Here is an 18,776-nt window from a genome sequence, read left to right as displayed (position 1 = left end):
AGCTCCTATTCTGGTAACAACGGCGAGTTTATTTCCCCCCACATACACTTGGATTAATTACTCAGAAAAGTCAGAACGAGTGACAGATTAATGAAAAGCTACAGAACCCTGCTGCAATTGTAAAACCACAAAGGCTGATTCTTTATTGCGGTTTTACTCAGAAAGTCTTAAAGTGCTTTTAAAAGGCAAGAATTATTGCCTTCATGCTACAGACGAAGGGACTGTAGCCGAACAGGTGAAGCTGAGGCTCAATAACATCATCCAGAACAGGGTGGACCAATCGCCTATTCTAAGGAGTAGGAAGCAGTCTTCTCCCATTATCGTTTTAAGTGTTGCTCTGTAACATCTCCCCTGTCCAAACAGGGAACGGAGGGGGCAGGAAAAGAAGTAGCTGCAAATGATGAGAGAACGTGCTGCTTGCTGCAAACTGTATCAAAATTATCTTGAATAGAAGTTGCCACTTATTTCAATGCCTCATTTCATGGTCTCTGTGACGCAAGCAAAATGCCCATCAGAAGACAACAAATCTCACAGTTGCACTCTAAATGAAATTAAGGCACTACTGGAGGCCTAGTCTGCCTGACAAACGGAAAGGAAGCTAGACAAAATAGATAACTACATGTTGTTAGCCATAGGAATACCTAAGCAAACTGAAACACAGAACATACATGCTAATGACAATTTTATCAAAACAAAGTTAAAACCAAACAAAAGCAGGATGAAACATTTTCAAACGGAAAAGGGAAACTGTTCAGAATTCAGGAGCTTAAAATGTGAATAGGGAAATAGGCACCTGTATACAGACCTTCAGAACAGATCACTAGCAGTTTCTCCTGAGAAAGGCTTTAAGGAATAGCTCCTTCTACTTCAAATGTTACCTTGATAAAATATTTATGATTTAGAGCATAGGCTGCCAAACACAAACACACACAGAACCACTATGCTAAGAATAGACTCCCGTTGCACAGAGATGTAATAATGCTCATTTTAACCGTCAGAATATAGCTTTTTATTAGCAAATATAGCGTCTGTCACCGATAACAGTTCTCAAGCATTATGTCTCTAACTACCTATGCAAGTGATTTAGAGGACAGCTGATACCATGACAGCTTAGATGTAGTGGGTATTTTCAAAATACTTGGTAAAACTATTTTGTAACAAACAATTTACGTATGGTGCTACTTGAGAAAAGATAAGCATTATACAGCGTAAGATCAGTGTCTACAAATCTGATCTGTGCTGTTCAAATTATTAATACTATGACAATGGATGATAAGATCTATAGATTATTTTTGCTATCTAGCTATCTGGCAAATGTATGGGTAACCAATTTATTTGAAAAAATTGAATTAATTCATCAGACATGGAAAAATCATTGACTCATTCTATTCACAATACTTGATGTTTAATTTGTATTTGGAGAGTACTTTAAAAGGCAATTATATCAAGAAAAGACTTAGGCCTTTCAGCAAGGGTTGTTTCATTTTTGGGTCACAAATCAGAGGTGCTGATTTAAAAAATGTAATTGTCCAACATACTAAATGAGAAAAAAATAATCAGTCTTTGAGAGCAGGAAAAAATCCTCATTTTCTCAGAAGATTAGTAGCTTCAGACTTTGTAACAGAAGTTAAACACGTATTGTAAGTGGGTCAAAATTAAATCCACATACGTGATTTCAAAACAAGCCAAAACCTACATTCATATTCAGCTGAGCACCACAGCAAGTTTAAAAGCTTAAGTGCTCTGCTGTATTGTGGTCAATTACGATCTCCATTCGTCTGTGACTGAAGCGCTAAACATCTTTACCAAGATCTTCTACAGCAGCTGCATTCAGACTTTATAGCTCTCAAGTGATTACATTCAGTCAAGAACCGTAGTATGTTCACATTCCAGTGTACTCTTATAGGGACTAAGTGGGCAAGGAATGGCTTAGCTATGCACCATAATTTTTCTTATCAAGCTAGCTAGAACTTCCAAGTGCAATCTATCACTACGAAGTGGCAGTGGGTAGTGAGCTGCAAAACTATCTCTGGAGTATGAAATCAGTTACTGTGGTAATACAACTTGTTTATTTCACTGGGGTACGATTAAACAGTCACAGAAATGGTTTCTTCAGGTCAGTCAGCCATGAGTTGAAACCTTAACTTGTTATGTAAGGCAAATGAATTCGCTCTGATGTCCCCTATTTGTCAATAAGCTTCACTTACACACAAACAAGAGCTTTAGCATTTTTTCACTTTTAGGCTAGACTACAATCAATTTTTTTTGTTTCACAGAGTTCCAAGTAAATATATTATTTTCTTGACCGCATTTTTTAGATAAAGGCAAGTTGTGAAAAGTAGTATTTTATATTTTTAAAGGCTTGAAATATCTCCAGAGAAAGCTAGTCTCTGAATTATTCTTAAAAAGAAGCATTTTGGGGATACTTCCATTTGTTTATTTATAAAGTCAAATAAAATTATCAATATAGTTAAACTGAGATTAATTTGCAATCTCTCCCAACTGGACAGAGTACTTCATTATATAACCTGTCATCAGGATTATATGAATGGACTGATGGGAAAGACCACAGGATTTCAATTTAAGTGCTCTTTGCTCTGAGATTGATTCCTTTATTTCATCAGCTTCTTCATATTTAAACTTCAGCAGTAATCTGGAAATAAGCGCGAATCACGCTATGAAGGACGGCAGCTGGTGAAAGAGGTCTGCCTAGGCTTAAAGGTCTTTGTGGTGGCCTAGAAAGAAGCTTGGGTCCTCTTACTTCTTTGTACCTACAAAGAGATCATTTTCCCCTTGTTAAAAGGGTCTGACATTTTTTGAAAAAAGCTTTCTTGTTCAGGGCTGGCAGTTACCACGGGTCTATATCGCCTTCCACGTCTTAGGGACTGGTGCCTTGCTATCACCACTATAGAACCCAACGACACACAGCTCAGGCTCAGTAAGCCTCTTACTTCTCAGCTCCGAGACACAGTTCCTTTCCTCATCACGCAAGAATGGAATACAACAGTGTAGATGTATTGACCGAAATCTATTTAATTCGCTACGGAGTTTGGTTACATCTCCTGTTGTGGTACAGAGGTGAAACAAGCAACGAGGCTACAGTTAATTTTACTTACTGAATACTGATGAAGTCCTTGAGCCATTCACTGATTCCCACTAGTCTGCAGAAATTAACACTGTAGGATGCATTTATCAAAACTATCTTCTTTTTGTAGATTTGACCAACATCAAAGTCCTTGGAACACCAAACATATTAGGTGGTGTGAATTACAGGAAGTAGCATTTACACATGTAATGACAAAACCAACCACTTTTACCACAGTTGTGCTCACAGTCCCTACTGGGATCCAGGCCTGTGTGCAAAGTATTGTATAAACCCATAAAGCATTGTCTTACCCCAAACAAGCCCTTTTAAAGCATACAGCCTATAAAGCCAGGAACTCGTGCTTCGTGGATGGGGCAACATTATCTGGGTTTGTGCACAGCTAATGCACCAAGCTGCTCTGTCTTGTCCTGCAGTCAATGTCAAAGACATTATGCACATTCATGGTCTAATAGAGTTGTTAACAACTAGGCTGTGTGTGGCAAAGACAATACAGATTTTTTTGAACACAGAGCTCGGTGCCACTGTCTTCCAACGGAGGTCTGCTGTTTCTGCACAAGGCAGCGGCTCCCAGCTCCTAATAAAACCAGAACGCCATGAAAGCTGTATACCTGGCACATTCATTCACACGCAGGCAAGAAGAGTCCTGCAGGCTGACTGGCAGCACATTTCTCTGACACAGAAGACTTGTCTGATGTGCCTTTTCAAGTACAGAGTAGAACTAGGCATAGTGTTCACACACTAGGCACACCTCCTCACAGCACACTTGTTAATTACAATACAGAGAGAAACTGCAGCTCAGTTTCCTCATGACCAGTACAATATGATGGTCACTGGCAAACTGAAATCTTAACTGGACTGTAGTCATGACTTCTTTAAGGACATTATTTTATAGTAATTATGTATGTACAAACTCTGTATAAGTAACAGTTACGTTGCCTTTTAAAAAGCATGGAACACAGTCTAACAAGATGCTTCATCATTTGCTCACCTTTCTGACAGTATTTAAATTCCCCTAAGTAAAGGAAGTCTTTTATAATTTAGACCTAAGTAGTAAAACTAAGTAGTTTATTTAATCTGACTATAACTTACCTAAGAGATCGCTAGAGAAAAAGGCAAGTACTGTTTCAGGTTTGACTAAAGACCTATTAAAGACAACAAGAATTTTTTTTTCTTCCCAGTGCAACAGAATTTTTATTGAGACATCGGTATATACATATAGTAGCTACGTACACCATCTTTATAGACCCTATGCAGAATGGCCACTAACCTTGAAATGAATGCAACTTGGTTTACTATAGAAAGAACATCCCTTGCATTCACGACCAGACAGTATTTGCTTGTGAAAATTTCCAGTTTGCAATTCCTCCATTTTTTCCTCAAAAATTTCTTTTTTCCCTGCCCTTGTAGGCAGCTGCTTTGGATCCATTTCTTCGTTGGATATCTAATAAGGAACATCAGTAAAAACCACCATGACTGTAAGTAAGCTTGATCACAGAATCCGTAGCTCAAAATAGAAAAGTCGGCAAATGGAATCTTTTAGTATCTTGCCAGCCTTTGTCTGTTTCTCTCCAGATCAAACTCAGCCTCCCAACTTCTGTATGAAGAATTTAATTTATTCTCGGCTGTCTGTTCTGTAGCTTATCATCATCCCACACCATGACATAATGTTTTTTTTAATGGCAGTATTAGTTCTTCTGCACTTAAAGAGTTTTTTCCCCTCAACTTCTTAAACAAATACTCATTCAGAAAAAAAATCAGCTAACTTCACTGGAACATTGCAGTTATGGTCCAGTGCTTCTTTCATGCAAGTATATGAACATGTACGGACATTATTTCTTTTTGATCGATTATAAAGTCTGCTCTTAATGGTCTTCTACATCTCAAAAAAGCAGTATATGCAAGTATGCCTTGGAATAACATTTAAGATCTTAACTACACAATTCCACTCTATAAGAGTGTATTACTTACTTCTGTTTAGAGTATAGAATACTATTACTTTGCTAGCATATCTTATGCTTTTCTTTGCCTAGTATGGTACAAAAAAAGTTGTTTCCACATAAAGCAATCTGTGTTGCCAGCTCAACAGAAAGTCATGTTTAGTTTTTTTAAACTCAAACAAGTGAGCATGATGTGATGTATGTCTTCACATCTCTCTGAACTAAAATTGAAGTATTGTTTTCTGTTTAAGAGAACAAACACTACAAAAATAGTGTCAAACAGCAATTACTCTGATTATATTCTCACATCTGAATCTCCACATCTATGTAATAAAGTCTGCATTTTAACTGCAAAATAGATAATTATTGTTTCTAAGCAAGGGTCTAAAACAGCATTTGCCAGTGTCATTACTTCAGATATATACAACTACTAGAGAGGCAAATGAAACTTTTCTAATTCGTTAAAATACTGACTTCACAATGAGTCAATTACAAAAGGATCTCATCCACAGTTTTTTTCTTTTCTATTTCTAATAAGAGATATCGCAACATTTACCTTGTGCAAGTCACATTCCTGACACCAAAGTCCTGGGAACTCTGGTTCTACTAGGATCTTGTCCCTCTCTCTCTCATCTTCACCACTTTCACAGAGCACATCATGAGGTATTTTTTCAGAAATCTCTCCTACAGAAGCAGTTCTCTCACCAGCTGAGGAACAAGCTGACGGAGAGCACTGTGACTTTTGTGAAAGAACATAAGTTTTGAAGATATAGTTAAAAATTACCAGAGGACAGTTACTTCAACAGTTAATAGTTTCTGAGGAGATCTTTTAGTATAAAAATGACAGGTCTATAAAGCTCAGAGGCCAAAGATGACAACTTAGGTCGATCCCTTCTTAAGACACTGAATACAGACAAAAATCTTATGTTAAAAGCATCTGTATGACATTAACTGTATACTATAGGAGGCTAGAAACGAGTCCTCAGGCATGAGAACACCGACTGTAGTTTTTGAATGTTTTGTGTACCACATGATGACCGAGGACTTTGTTGTAGTATGAATATTTCTACCAACACATCTCCCCCACCCCTTTTCTTTTAAATACCTAAGATTGCATGAAGCCACTAGTTTCATTAGGGAATTCAATTCACTCCACCTCCATTTTCCAGGCCAGTAATCCCTGGAATACTGTGCAGATAAAAAAACCCAACCATCCAGGAAGCTTATGTCTAGAGAGAACCACTGTCTCCTTTCTCACACAGTGGAAACCTTTCTCGTGTGCTGGCAGGAAGGCTGATCTGAAGCCTTACTCAGGGATGAAGGTAATTAAACAGGAAGTGAATGTACTTTCATGGTTTTTGATGCCTGTTGCGATTCATGTGTTTGAAGATTCACCTCTTCTTACAAATGCCCCTAAAAAAAACCACCCCACACCAAACAGGACAATGTCTTTATTCATACAAGCATCAATAATCAAGAAAAGGGAGACTAACAGTCATTAAGAGATCTAACGGAGAAATTACTCCACACTTGTTCTGTACTGTCTGGTACTTGGTTGTAGCCTGTGCTATTCACAGGCAAAAGAATTCACTGCCCTGCACCTTTGACAAAAAATAAATCTAAAGACAGTTAATTCTTAGGCCTTTGTTTACCTGTGATATTGCTCCAGCTGAATGTTTGCAGGTCTTCTCAATATATTGCCATGTTTTCATCCTCCACAGTGAAGAATCCTCAAGTTTACCACCACCCTTAATTGCCTTAGTACAGGACTGACTTTTTTTCTGCTTGCAAATAGAAGCTTTTTCTCGCAAAATTTGAGATACAATCTCAATTTTTCTTGCTTTTTGCTGTTCTCTAGAAGCTCTGTAATCCAATGTTGTAAGAAATATTAAACCAACCATGGTTGTTTACTAATAATATTAAATATTACAGTCCAGTTTCTTCTGAGCCTTTAAGCTAAATAGCAAGGCTTTAAATTGGGCGCAGTGGTAATTTATGTCAAGACACCGGGCGATTCAGAGGCTATTTATACATTTTTGCAGACTAAATATACTCAATTACAGTGTTTTAGAAGTTGAGGAGTTGACAAAGCATACCAGTCATCGCTACTGAAAACAGAGTTTTTAAATAATTTCCCTAACCTAGTTAGCTATTTAAAGAAAACTGCCTATCTGAAATCCAGTGGATTTAATAAAGGGAGGAAGAATGGATAAAGATAAGGACATAAGTACTGAACTTGGAAAATATGAATTCAAAGCTATGTATGACTACAAATTCCATGACACACTGGGTAGTGTGACAAAAGTGACAGTAGATAATTTAATCTCAGTTTAATACACAATTTTCTGCAAGAAATTATCTGCACTAATGATTGCTTTTAATATAGACTTTCACCTCCTCAACTAATCCATAAAAATAATTACTGGTTCTAAATAGGAGGAAACAAAATATCGCCTCTCATTTAAATACAGGCTACTGCCTACGGAAGCACTTCAGTGTCTGAATTTAGCCTCACGATGCCCCATTGCAGCAGATAAATGGCATTGCATTTATAACGTATTTTTGGAAAATCATGGTACAAAGAAGCTAATCGTGGTTACAAAGACATAGTAATGGTATATTGACTCCCAGTGTTATCTGCCTTAAGTATTAAGCCGTCCTCGGTTCCAGCGATCACTTCTTTAAGAATCTTTTTCTAGGTGATATACAAATTAATGACATATTGTTTTAATGACTAAAAAGTTATTTTCTTTTGCATATAATTCAGAAATATATATTCAGGCTGAAATATACTCAGAGAAAACTGAGAATATCCCTTCACAGAAAAGGAGAAAGGCAGTACCCTGGGAGAAATAACTAAGCAGTTCTTCAGCAGATTAGCAGGATGGTAGCTGAAATTGGAAAAGAACTGCTGTGAGAAACATGACACAGCTAACATTAAGACTAACAAACTGTGATCTCCCTTGGCCTGCAAAGGGAAACAGTGAAAGGGAGAAAGCATGCAAGGTGAAACAGATTAAACTTAAATAGAGTTGGATATTTCCAGCAGATCTCTACAAACGGATATGATTATTTTATTAACATGATTTTTAGAACATATTTAGGGATAGCAGATGCAGTGTTATGCAGCTATCAAGACCGAAGCTTTATTTAATCAAAACTTAAGACTTACTGAACCTTTACTTATTAAATCTCTAACATCTGCTACAGGTTACTGCCTTTGTAGCAGAGCCAGCATGCAGAAGCACATACCTCAGCGACCCTCTGTTTGGTATCTCAGCTCAAATTCATGTTTGTAAGTGGTTAAAAACAGTAATTAAGCTTTGCACCGGAGCAGACGAGACAGAGGCACACTCCTATCAACTTTACTACAAAGGCAGAGGAGTAATTTCAATCAAAAAAAGCACAAAGGAGAGCACCTTACTTCTGACCTTCCTGCAGCGCAATCTTCCAGAGATTGTCTCTAAAAGCCTAGGAAAGCTGTTCTATTTTTATAGGGACAGTGTTCAGGAAACACAGAAGTACAGTTACTTCAGGCACCCAGTTTAGGTTCACTGAATTTCCCTCCTGGAGTAGTTTTATCTTCTTTGCACTAATTATAGAACATGGGCTCCTAACTTTGGTTCCCTGAATACCTAAGCTGGAAGTTCAAGTCGCTTAAAACAGACTATACAAATATTCTTATACTCTGTATGTGTGACGAGTTCACTCCCTTGAGACAGCATCACAGATGTTATGTTTTCAGAATCTGATTAAGAGCGCCAATATATTCCTGCATGAGCACCAGCAAGCAGCTGAGAGTTTGATATAGATATGAATACTTACTGTTTCTCTTTTTCATGCTCTAGCAGTTGTTTATGGAGGAAAACTTCCTTGGCAACATTGCCTCCTTCTGCCAGGATAGCTTCCCTCATTTTCATCTCCTGCTTCTTTGCCTCAAAGGCCATTGCTTTGTTCCAAACCTGGAGAGCTTGGAGTTTTTCCTATGAAGCCACACAAACCACAGTTACATATCTGATTCACATATTGAAGAATATAAAACAGAGAATGTAGTGTTGGTCCCCTTATCTAACTATAAATTTGTGGTAGAGTTCTCTGAAGTAGAACTTACTGTTTTTAATATACACAGTAGTCATGGTGTGCTGAGATGCAGAAAGCTCTGACTAGGTCAGGGCTACTTCTCCACCCTTCTAGCCTGCCCCTGAAATGCTACTCAATGAAACAATGTGAAAAGATACGGTTCCAATCAAATGAATATTAAATTAAGATCATTCCCTCAGATTCTACAGGACATAAGTAGAAGAGCAAAGTAGCATAGCTCAGAAATTCTTAATTTACATTATTTAAATTCTTAAGTAACTGGTTTTCTTCCATAGGTTTTCTCCATATGAAGTATTTCTGCACTGGGATTCAAATAACTGGAAATGCTTCTGGCCGAGTTGTCAGAGAACTTGTTTGTAGTATGCATTGTTTTCAAGAGAGCTGCCCTACAAGAACAACTAGATTGTTGACAGAATAAACTCCGTAAGTGTCAAAATCTGCCCATACAAATCTAACAGCATTACTCCTACAGTTAAATTCTCCCCAGTTTCAAAAGAGATTTGGTCGGTGATCTGACAGCATCACACAACAGTTCTGCAACGAAAACTGAAATTACTTTCCTTAAAACCTAGCAGTCTAACAAGTCAATTTCTTCATTCCCCATCTAAGCCACAGCAGCAATACCCTATTGGAAGTTATGCTGTTTTTCAGGGAAAGCACAGCTTGTATCCTTCTCTCCATATGCTCCTGAGTTTTCACTTCTTCCTTTGCATTTTTTTCATGAATTCTGTAAGCAAAGTAAAATCTTTCAGGCTCATATCCTGGAAAGCTTTTAGTATTAGAATGTTTAACCTGACAAGTAGTAATTGTCAATGTCACCATTCTTCCTGTAAGCCTCTGTGTTTACTATGATACTGGGTGTGGGTAAAGCGGAACAGTTGGAAGACTCTTCTATATACGGTACCACTCAAGTTACAAGTGCCAACAGGTTTTCAACTAGTTTGCTCAACAACTTTTTTTTTTTTATAATTTTGAACATGAAGAATGTGTTCCACATTATAACATATGTCTAGTTGCTAAAATAAAGTAAGAATTCAGGTGTTGCTCACATAACCAATATCTAAACAATTACGTAGTGAACTTTGTATGAGCCAACCACTTGTACCCACACTAAAAATAAACCCTAGAAACTCTAAAAGCTAGAAATATATAGGCATGAATCAAGTCTGACAGTATTCCAGACTATATAATGGTAAACTAGAAAAAAAAAAATCAGTAAGATCGATATATTTGATACATTACTCGGGAAAAAAAATAATCTTATTTCGGTGTTTGTTTTTCTTAATTATTACAAATTTGCACATGCCATCTAATGAAAAATAAACCAACACAGAAACAGTACAATTATTTCAATCATTTTTTCAATTAAGTCCTAATATATGAGTAAGAGTAAGTAACAAATGTTCACACTTTCTTTAGTAGCAAGATAATTCACCACCGTAATTATATAAACATAAACCTACGAAAAGAACATTTAATTTACCATCAACCAGAAAAGAACAAGAGCACAAAGAAATGGCCTATCAACCGATTTTACCAGACAGCAAGAAAGCTTTTTTACCACATTTCGGAGGGAATACAGAACGGCAGAGTGCAAGTTCCAAACCTGGGATTTAGTTATACTACTTCAAACTACTTCAGTTAATGACACACATATATAAAACGTTTCAAATCATTATTAATGCCTACAAGTAGTCAGACCCCTCTGCATCTCATCAAAAAGACAGTCCCTTCAGCTACAAGGAATCTGGACCATACTAGGACAGTAAGTGGATTTTCTTCTTTCCAAGTCCTTTTGTGCCATGTAAGATTTGAATGCTTCACAGCACTGGTACTGTGGCAGAAGATTTCCAAGTGTAACAGAAGATACACCTAGCAGAAAAACTACTATTTTTCAAAGACTAAAGGATGAAGTACTGTACAACAGATAATGTCCAATGGCAGAAAAGTAGTGAACAATGACCTTGCCATGCTTTTTCTCAGGAAGCATACTGCTTTTTCATGGTTCCTTTTGGCATCTTCAAGCATTTTTTTATGCCTTTCTTCATATTCTTTCTGGGCTTCCTCTTCTTTTCTACAAAACACAGGCAAACCAAGAGTTGCAGCAGGACTAAGGAAACCTTGATTCCAACACAACGACATCTAAGGGTGGGGTTGGGGAATTTATTAATATGTGCTGAAATGAGGACATTAGTCTTCTCCCCCCGCCCCGTACAGTCTCTTGTTTTCACAAAACCTACAGACAAATTGATTAACTGGTGTCCTTTTCCTCTCCAAGAAATCTCGATGAACTTGATCATAAGTTCAGAAGGTTCTGGCAGCCAACAACAATACGGACACATGCAGTTAGTCCAATCTAAACAACTTCATTTCCTTACACAAAAAGCATTCACAGTTTTTGTCTTTAGCAAGTTTATTTTCATATATCAGGAATCTTTACCTGCATAACTGCAAGACTGTGGGCAATTCTTATTTTAATTCCATTTCCTCATAAAATATTCCTGAAGCAACACCCAGCTAAGAAACACAATATCACTGGTATTTGAATCAATTAATCTTCAACACCTGAAATAGTGAATTGGCTAAAAATCATATGGAGCAAGGAAGCAGAGTCTGACTTATAGGTGCTTACTTTTCTCTAGACCGCCGATTTTCTTCTGCTTGCAGCGCTGCTATTTTTTCCTTCCAAATCCGCACTTCAGCTCGTTCTTGGTATTGCATCTCTAGCTCCTCCTCATCTTTTTTAAGTTGCTCATGGAAGATTTCATATTTTCCCTGCTCAGTTTCTATCTGCCACATCTCAAGCCTTTAAAACAATGTGTGAGCTGTTTTCACTGAAATACTGACATTCTTTCACTTACTTAAGGCTATTGAGTAGGTAAGGCTCTATGGTGAAAATGAAAATCTATTTTTTTATTTTTTAAAATTATACTGTAAATCATACGCTGTTACTGTCATGGGTATTGTACCTTTCAGACTAAGGCTCATACGTAACAGCATATCTCATTTTAAAGACATCAAAAATATCGGTCAAAAAAAAAAAGTAAAAAAATAAAGCTCAAGGTTCTGTTTCTCAAATTCACATTTACCCAGAAGAAAATATGAAAAACAAGAAAATTTAGAAAAACAGCTTTTTCTTCAACAATAAATAACTTCAGCGACAGGCCATAGTGTTTATTCTTCTACGTTTTGCTGAAGGAATTTAGATATGATAGGGATACATATAAACAGATTAATATAGCTACTGCTAATAACACAATAAACAAGTCAAGCATTTTAAAGCTATTATACAACACTGCAGCAGAACATACTGTATTCTGGTTAATCACATCTATAAGCTCGTGCTTGTGTTCTTCCTTTGATGTGGTGGCATTAGTAGTTGTACCTCTGGTACCAAAATATAAACACACTTGCCTGTTGCCTTCTGCAAAAGACAGTTTTACTCTGTCTTATATAAATAAATAATGTAGTATGTGTGAACAATCAATTAGAAGCAGCAACATTAGCATAGCATAAAAAATGCACTGTACCACTACAATGTCTCCATCATTCTCAATTTCAAATCTTTTCCTTTACGCCTTAGAAAAAACACTAAGAGGCATAAATGAGAAATGTTTATGCTCATTGAGAGATCAGTATCACAGACAGGTCTACTTTAGTCCAGCTTATTTTCCATCTAAAATGAGACCTGTTTAGGTCCACAATGTACGCACAACTCCACATAAAATCAAAACTTCTTTTATGTGTGCAAAACTAACTCCGGAGCTGAGCCACAGCAACCAACTTCCTAAGCAATGAACTGTTCAGGCTAAAAGTTGCTCTTAAGATCCTTTGCCTTGCAGTCAACCTCACATGACCTCAAATTATGTAGTTCGGTACTTACAAGCAACTTCTGTAGTGACTAACTTTTGAATCCATTAAACAGCATATGAAGACCATAATAAAGATTGACTCCCATCACACTGTTTTCTCATTCCCTCACTTACATGTTTTCTTTTAGTGTCAAAGCAATTTTCAACTCAAAATCCTTCTCTTTCTCCAGTTCAGTGCACAGTCGTCTGTGCATTGCCTGAAGGCGGGACAAGGCTGCGCTGTTAACATTAAAAAGAAACAATCAGAAAGAAATTGGAACTAATAAAGGTTAAAAAAAAAAAATCCCCCCCCCAAGATCAGCAACAAAAACAACACAGCTTTGAGGCTGAGATTTATGTATTAGAATTCCACTAATTTATGCAGTCACTTATTTAGCCTTTTAAGTTTCCATTCTTCATTCACAGGTATAGCTTTCTTTAAACTATTACACATTGGTTGAAATTTACAGAGGAGTATTTATTTCAAAAGCACTGACCAGAAGCTTAACGTGACTATTCATTTCTCAAGCTGATAAACGTGGTAGTATTAAAGAAAATAAGTTTAGGTGAACCTAGACTGATTTTGCTTTTAAAATGGCATTACAATATTCCATGTACTTTGCCTACAATGGCAGCGCTGCCACACAGTTGTTTATTTTCCTTGGTCTTCTCTACCCAGGAAAACTAGTAGACAGTACACTACAGAATCAACAGACAGTGAACTGACTATGTTCAGCATAAACTCCCTTCCCCAAAATGAAAATCAGAAATGGATCTCCTACCTGCAGTTACTACTCTAACTTCAAAATTTTTGTATTGGGCATCAGTAATGCTAATGGTAGCTAGTATTTTCATTATGCTAAAACACGATGCCTTTGAGCTTCATAAGCCAGAAATTTATCAAGTCTTCTTACTTCACTATTCACTTGCTAAATAGAATAGATTGTGAGAGCTGCTATTTTTCTGCATCTTTAGACCTCACAATTCAAGCCGTCATAAGCATAAAAAGTTCTACAATGCTTTTCTGTCTTTGTTTCTTTTTGTTACTGTCTCTTGATCAGAGATCCTGATCAGGGAGTACTAGCACCCATCACAGGAGTCTCATTAGCATTCAGTGCACCGTTTTTGTTTAAGCAGCTACTCCATTTTGGCAGTTAACCTACCTTTATCATTCATCGATATACTAACTTGAAGATTAACACAGGTCATAAAATGCAGCTGCAAAGTTTGTTCACAATACACTGGTTCCTGGTACACAAGCCACCCACTTCTTTCTATTTAAACCAAATGTGAAGAGTACAGTAAATTGCCTCCCACTTTATAGCAAAAGTGTTTCAGAACAGCTCCCGTATGCAGGACTACTCCTGAAAGGCATTCATGCATTTCACGACATAAAACAAACAGAAAAAGAAATGGCATATATATATATATATAAATAAAAATCCTGACTACAACAGTTACCAGAAGCAAAACCATGACCTCTAAGACTGCCATAGCACATTGATGTTGGTTCATCATACTGAATAGAAGTGATTGAGACCTTGATAAGCATAATTGAAAGTAGCGGGCTAGGCTGATTTAATAACCTGTTGTTGTTATACTTTAAAAGATATGCCTCTTTCCTATCCATTCCTAAGTTTCCACCTCTTTCTGCACCGATTTACCTAACAGAATATTACCTCTAGGCCAGAAAGCATAGAGATCAATGATTCCCAAGCCAATGCATCGTTACTCTTTATTTCAAAAGGAGGAATTATTGCTGAAAATACATCAACGGGAAAGTGACTGCAACATTAGTGTTCGCCAGCATAGGAGCAAATGCATTGCTCTGCTCCCTAGCTGAGAGTGCGATACCCTTGTGTCAGAAGAGCCTTCCAAGCTAATGCAGTTACATCTTAACCTGAGAATGGCAATGGGTTTCATCACTGATCTATTAGTATCTTTAATATATGTGCTTAAAAATTCTATCAACTGTTCAACAACATGAAGAGATGAAAACAGGAAAGTTTATCTCATTAATTACACAGATAAACGTAGTGGATGCCTGTAATCTTTGGTATCCAGAAATACTCTCTACCTACACATTGCCAGCCTCCTCCTCTTTCTCTATTTCGGTGTCTACATACTCCAGCTGCTTTGTTAGCATCTTGATCCGCAGCTGACAGGTACTCAGCTCGTCTCTGCAAGAAACAAAAGGATTATTTATATTTTGTAAGTTCTTTTAGAGTGGACATTAAACTCTTCCTTTTGGGGGCAAGATCCACAGCTAGGATTCCTCCAACCCTCCCAACTCCCCACCACCATCCCACTTTTAAGACTTTCTTACGAGGTCCTTCAGAAGCCCTTGTTAATTTCAAGCTTTTTCTCCAAAAATCCAGAAAAATGTAACACGAGTTTATTCTGACTTCATCCAGAGTTCAGTTATTATCAAAAAATGACAACAGCATAAATGGCATCTTTTTACATTAGCCTTCTTCAGATATATTGGCTGCTAAAGCATGTTTTTGTGACCTTAACACAGCAAAACACTCATAGTAGCAGGTGCTCATCTTAAAGTATGTGAGTAACTTCACCAATTCTAACGTACCATTTCCATCACAGTTAAGAAAATGCTTACAATGAATTTTCCACTTGATGTTTCCAACTGACTGTTGAACCAGCAGGATTGTGCAGACATCACTGAAAGGAATTAGCATGTAATTCTCCCAGACCAAACACCTCTTCTTTAACATTCATTATTGTGTTTCATTTTTTCGAGTATGTAATTAATTTTTATCCTTGATCCTTAATTCTTTACAAGGCTTTGGGGATATATTGAATATATCACATTAAACAAGTGTTTGCATCACATAACTTTCATTAAAAAATTCTATAAACTCTAATATTTATAACAGATACAGTATCCCGGTATTTGATAGTGATTTATGCCGATGGATTACGTTCGCTTAAACACTAACCTGGCTTTTTGGACCACAAGTTCCTTTTCTTTGGCTATGTCATTGAGCTCTTTTAGGTTCCTCTGTAAGGTTAATATGCAGATTCTATCTGTATACTTCATAGCCTGAATATTATTAATGTCACCCAAATAGTGCTGCAAGCTTTCCCTTTGAATTGAAACACACAATTAACAACGAAAACATAATGGGAAATTGAAAAGTTACGTGAAGTTTGTACGTCATCCACTTATGCATTTGTGGGTTAATTGTTTTCTGGTTTACTCTTATTCTAGCAAAACGGTTACAAACATGACCAGTATAAATACGGAAAAAAATGAACATAATCTGTACAGGAAGTTTACATGCATGTACTTAAGCCAAGATTTTTAGACTGGGATATCTAATGCTGAACATTTATACCCACATTTAATGCATTAATTATACATCTTTGTTTTGAAATGCCTGTGGCTCCTCTTGATTATACCCAGGGTTTGCAAATTCTAGTTTTCCTGAACAATAGTTTAAAACTTTAAAGGGAACATTCTGAACTAGTTTAAAACATATTATATACAGCTGATCAGTTTGGGGGGTGAGCTAATCTCTCTTATCATTTTGGTCTGCTTAAATTCATAGCAAGAAGAGGCCTGAAGGTTTGGTGGGTGTTTTGTTTTGTTTGTTTGTAATCATTTTGGTGTATTTTGAGTTTCGTTGTTGATAATGGTAACACCATCAACATTTACTGGCAGTAGGCATACGTGCTAGGCAACTTCCCATAGTTGCATTAACCAAACCTTCCCTTGAAAAGGTAAGTTAACACTACAAAGAAAATTCCTGTTAGAACTGGTAACAAAACAACAAGCTAATTACATGCTAGAATCAGATTTGTCTTGAATTCCTTCAGAAGCATCCTTGTTTCCCGTCTTGCCACCACCAGCCAACTCTTCTTCAAGCTTGTATTCTAACAGATATTAAAACAACAGTTTAACAGAGACTTTGAGATTTAAAATGCAAAGCTCTAGTATACTTGCTGTCAAGTCAAAACAAGAAGAATCAGAGATGACATTTTTAAGCATTACTGCAGCGTATATAAAAAAAATTCACATGGCAAAACACACAGGACTACTATTGTACACCTGCAGACCAAAACAGGAGAATGCTCTCTGCCTTCATTATGGAAGTGTCACCAACAATCCAATGTATGTGGGAAAAACACCATGAAACCCCATGGGGGAGGGGAGGAGGCTAATGTATTGACAGGTTTTGGCCAACAGTTTAATTTGTTTATCTTACACTACCTTATCCTCCTGTACTGTGAGGATAGAAAATTTTTGTTAAGTATTTACAAATGACAATGAGAAAAGAATAGCCTAAGAACTCTTTTATATATCTAAGATAAATAGAATAAAGATCAGTATTCAGCACTACCCCATACATGATAATCTAAAATGGTAGACATGTTGCCTCACATAATATACTGAAACATACTTTTGGACACAATTAGAGAAATTGGCTGCCTAGTAAGAGGTATCTGGTGCCAGTTTAGATGTCTTAGGGTATCCAACACCTTCACAGAGTTGAATCTGTGGAAGACCTATGCCATTCTGCAGCCAGATGAGAGAGTCTAGAACACTTCAAGAGGCACTAGATGCCAATGTATGAGCAATTGAATCAACTCCATACAGTCAAATATTAGATTTTTACCATCGATAACTCTGAATCAAAATGCCTTACAGAAGTAAAAAGTAGAGAATTTACTGCTATAGAAATAACGGGTTAGATTTGGATTAGTTACAGCTGTGTAGTGTAAAGCTAGAGAACACCTACTGGAATCAGTGCATTTACTTGGAATATCATTCAACCCTAGAACTGTACTGTTCCCGTCTACTAAATTAGAATACACGTTAATGTTAGTTTTTTGTGAGTTATCAAAATAATTCACCATTTTCACCTTCCCAGTGTTCTTCCACATTAGACAACTGACCAGCTTTGTCTTCTTTTTCTTCCTCTTCCAGAAATAGTAGAAGAGATTTTTGTCCTTCTTCCTTACAACTGATCTCATTATCTTCCATGCTGATAGTTCTTTCAAAATGACCACGCTAAGAAAGAGAAGAGCACACGTTTTTATGTAAATAATCGCCAAGAACTTGCAATAGTGGTGACTGTATCTTGAGATGAATTAATAGCATTCAGTAAATACTTAATGCCTGTGAAATATCTGGATACAATCACACACCCTTATACTAGTCACACATTTTGAGTATCAATGTTAATAAATCTCTTATAGAAAAGAAAGGACACTGCCGATTTTAATATTTTTTTAATAACAATCAGTTCAATAATAAAACAAACCTTCTGAATGTATTTTATCTACTTAGGCAACCACTTTACCCAGAACGATTGGGGAACAACTCCCACAAACACTACTTGCTCTTGCGTTTTATGCAGTTCTCTAATGTTAAATAAACTGTTCTCAAATGTTGATACAATTTATTAGAATTCAGTAAATTCTATATGTCAGCTAGAATGAGTTATTACCACATGGTTGAGTATTTCATCAAGATCTTACTCATACAGAGACTTGCACATATGATTATTTTTAATAAAGGTGGTGGCTCAGCTTTGAGTGCATTTATGTAAATCCTTTTGCAGAACCCAAAAATGTAAACTAGAAGAGAGTATCTATTTTCTCTAGTTAAGGAACAAAGAATATACACCATGGAATTTGAAGTACGGAATAGACTGAATGGTAAGAACCACCTTAAAACCAAGACAGAATTCCTACACTGGGCTATGGGTGATTTAAGGATGTTAGTGGCACTAAAAAGTAACACAAACATAAATCGAG

General features: G+C 36.7%; 1 protein-coding gene across 1 annotated transcript in view; it reads right to left on the bottom strand.

The window, feature by feature from the left end:
* The window catches only part of CFAP74 (cilia and flagella associated protein 74), a 48,239-nt gene extending 30,229 nt beyond the window's left edge, over positions 1 to 18,010 (bottom strand). Inside the window, exons 1-13 of the mRNA XM_009325144.1 lie at positions 17,880 to 18,010; positions 16,799 to 16,889; positions 15,953 to 16,099; positions 15,077 to 15,175; positions 13,131 to 13,235; positions 11,777 to 11,950; positions 11,108 to 11,218; positions 9,769 to 9,871; positions 8,869 to 9,026; positions 6,696 to 6,906; positions 5,600 to 5,782; positions 4,374 to 4,547; positions 3,117 to 3,235 (exon numbers count right to left, since the gene is read on the bottom strand). Of these exons, the coding sequence (XP_009323419.1) occupies positions 3,117 to 3,235; positions 4,374 to 4,547; positions 5,600 to 5,782; positions 6,696 to 6,906; positions 8,869 to 9,026; positions 9,769 to 9,871; positions 11,108 to 11,218; positions 11,777 to 11,950; positions 13,131 to 13,235; positions 15,077 to 15,175; positions 15,953 to 16,099; positions 16,799 to 16,889; positions 17,880 to 18,000 (1,796 nt within the window). The 5' untranslated portion in view covers positions 18,001 to 18,010. The remainder of the gene's footprint in view (positions 1 to 3,116; positions 3,236 to 4,373; positions 4,548 to 5,599; positions 5,783 to 6,695; positions 6,907 to 8,868; positions 9,027 to 9,768; positions 9,872 to 11,107; positions 11,219 to 11,776; positions 11,951 to 13,130; positions 13,236 to 15,076; positions 15,176 to 15,952; positions 16,100 to 16,798; positions 16,890 to 17,879) is intronic.
* Positions 18,011 to 18,776: the final 766 nt, after the last annotated feature.

This window comes from Pygoscelis adeliae, unplaced genomic scaffold, assembly GCF_000699105.1.
Source record: "Pygoscelis adeliae isolate BGI_AS28 unplaced genomic scaffold, ASM69910v1 Scaffold36, whole genome shotgun sequence".
NCBI classification, from domain to species: Eukaryota; Metazoa; Chordata; class Aves; order Sphenisciformes; family Spheniscidae; genus Pygoscelis; species Pygoscelis adeliae.
Note: the sequence above shows the minus strand (reverse complement) of the source record. Positions and strands in the feature narration are given on the sequence as shown.